Raw genomic sequence first — 2,696 nt, 5'->3', positions numbered from 1 at the left:
TTTTTGTGTTACCAATTTTATTTGTTCTTTTTAAAAATCATCCCAGCGGGTTTTGCGTTGTCATGTTGAACAAGAGGAACACATTTGATCTACTGGTGTCAAATTCTACAAGACTAATATTGGCTGTGCTAAAACTCATCTCTTGATTGTTTTTCTGTTGGAACGGGGGTAAGTTATGGGGGAATGGTTGTGGTTGGTCTGTGGGCAGTGGTAACGATGATGGTGGCGATGAGAAATATTGACGATTAATTTGATGATTGTTATGATGAGGATGATGATGATTGCGATGAGAAGATGAAGCATGACGCGAGGAAGGGGGGTTGGGAGGGGGAAGAATATGTGGATGACTCTCTTGCTGTTGCTGGCTCTGAAATATTGTCTGTTCTTGTTGTGGTCGATGCGATAACGATGAAAGGGATAATGATGATTGTGATGATGATGATAATGATGATGATGATGATGACGATAGTGATGATTGTGATGATGGTGATGACAATGACGATGATGATGATATCGGTAATGACGATGAAGATGATCGATACTGATTGTTATCAGTATTTTTGTGACGCTGCAGAAGCGACGAAAATAAGTTGTTGCTCGACGACGGATTCATACCCAGATATCGAGCGGATGAATACACCTGAAGCGGTGAAGAGATGTTGAAAAGAGACAAGACACTAGCTGCGGCAGTGTTGTTGAAGAATGTGTTAGTAAGCGCCCGCCGGCGTTCTGCGGTGATAGGATTTGTATTGGGAACAGTGGCTCTTCCTGTTCGTGATCTTGTGTTGTCTACCATTGGAAGGGCAAACGCTTCTTCTATCATGGAAGGGGCTGTGATCTTGGTTCGGGGAAGCAAAGCTGAGATGTTGATAGCATTTTGATTATTGATGTTTAGGGCGGATTGCCCTGCTATTAGAGGGGTATTGAAAAATAGTCCTCCCAAGTTACCGTTGTTGTTGTTGTTATTGTTGTTGTTGTTGTTGTTGTTGTTGTTGTTGTTGTTGTTGTTGTTGTTATTGTTGGTGGAGGTGGTGGTGGTGGTGGTGGAGGAGGAGTCTGAGCTCTTCCCCACGGCGGTATTCAAAGAATCCAACGTACCGGACGCAAGAGGGTCAGAAAAAGACTGAAAACTGTTGATTCGGTTAAATTGAGGGGTAAACGATTGTCGTTGATGGGAAGAGCCTTGAGCGTGATTGGTCCGTTGGTGGTCGTTTAGAATCGGGTGGTTATGAACATGAGTGTTTAATTGGCCAATTTGATCAATTGGCGCCTCTTGTCGAATGTTTAAAGTTTCGGCATTTGCATGAGTTCTGAAGACTCTTTTATCCCTTGGGTTTTGGTTACGAGCGGAGTTGTAAGGAGGACGATTGGGACGAGAAAGAAGCATTATTTTATTTACGCTGGGCGCTGCGTGATCTAAAAACGCCACTCGTTGTTGACGGTGCTGACGCTGATGCTGTTGTGCTATTTGTCCTTGGGGAAGTGGGAAATTGGATCTTTGTTGTGAAGCTGACTCTCTCATCACGGCGTTGACAGAGTTTTGTGAATTGGTGACTCCTATTGGATAAGAGTGTCGTTCTCCTGGCGGTGATTGTCTAGTGACGGATTGGTCGACCATTACGGTAGGCATAGGTTGTTGCTGGTGTTGAAATTCCCACTTTTTACCTTGAATTCCTTGGATATTTGGCATAGATGATTTAGCCTTTATCTGAGATGGAGATGGGGAGGGATTCCTCATCATCGGAGACGGTTTCGTGTAGGGAGGGCCATTCATTTGACGGTTCTGACTGAAATTGATGGAAGGATCTGGCCTGCCTTCCACATTTCTATTCGAATTTTGAAGTGAGTCAACTCTCCCAAACTCTGGACCTATCATTGTTTTGTCCGAAACGGTTACCATCGGATCGACCTTATCAATATTTCGTCCAGAGTTCAAACTTTTCTGCCATTCCTCTACAGTTTGGAAGCCGCTTCTTGGAGCAGAAGCTCTATTTGTTGAAGACGAGGAAGAACTTGGAGGTTGTGTGTTGGGTGACGGTTCTACAGGCATTCCGTTGTTAAAGTTAAAACCTGTTCTTTCCCTGTTGATGAATCTCCAGCCGTTATCACCAGAGAATGTGGAAGGATTGAAGACACCGAGATCATAACTGTTGCTATTTCCAGGAGAATTCAAATTGTTCCATGCAGATGGTATTTGATTTCTCGCGGAATTCCGTCGAAACCCGTTTCTAAACATTTGCTGGGTTTGTTGCTCTTTTTGTTGTTGCTGCTGTTTGAATCGTCTTTGCTGTGCAAGTTTTATCCACGGTGCAGGTTGATTAATAGAGTTACTCATCCTAGTCATACTACCACCTTGTTGTGAGCTCAGAAGAGCATCTAAGTCAGTTGCAGACATATATCCTGGGCCTCCTCTGGGAGTGTTCTTCCTTTGAATGTAGTTACGTCTCTGTAGACCTAAACGGTTTTGCATTCCACGATTTCTTACCCTGTTGGACGGAATTATAAGCCGGGCTCTTCTGCCATTGTTGGATCGACTCATTATCAGACCAAAGGGATCTGATGAAGAACTTAAAGATGTTTGTTGCCTGGGTGAAAACATGGAGGATCTTACCCCTAGTCCCGGTGGACCTGGTGAGTCGGAAAGTGAAGACCCGAGGTACCGCGCCTGACCTAATGTGTCTGATAATTGAAAATAA

General features: G+C 44.0%; 1 protein-coding gene across 5 annotated transcripts in view; it reads right to left on the bottom strand.

The window, feature by feature from the left end:
* Window positions 1-2,696, bottom strand: part of LOC144981100 (uncharacterized) — a 74,573-nt gene continuing 71,877 nt past the window's right edge. For all 5 annotated transcript variants that reach the window (XM_078929227.1, XM_078929228.1, XM_078929225.1 and 2 more), the window contains one exon: window positions 1-2,696. This exon is cut by the window's right edge and continues 601 nt beyond it. In XM_078929227.1, coding sequence (XP_078785353.1) covers window positions 38-2,696 — 2,659 coding nt within the window. In that variant the 3' untranslated portion in view covers window positions 1-37.

The sequence above is a fragment of the Berghia stephanieae genome, chromosome 10 (genome assembly GCF_034508935.2).
Source record: "Berghia stephanieae isolate SIO BIC M18660-M18661 chromosome 10, UCSD_Bste_1.3, whole genome shotgun sequence".
Classification (NCBI taxonomy): Eukaryota; Metazoa; Mollusca; class Gastropoda; order Nudibranchia; family Aeolidiidae; genus Berghia; species Berghia stephanieae.
Note: the sequence above shows the minus strand (reverse complement) of the source record. Positions and strands in the feature narration are given on the sequence as shown.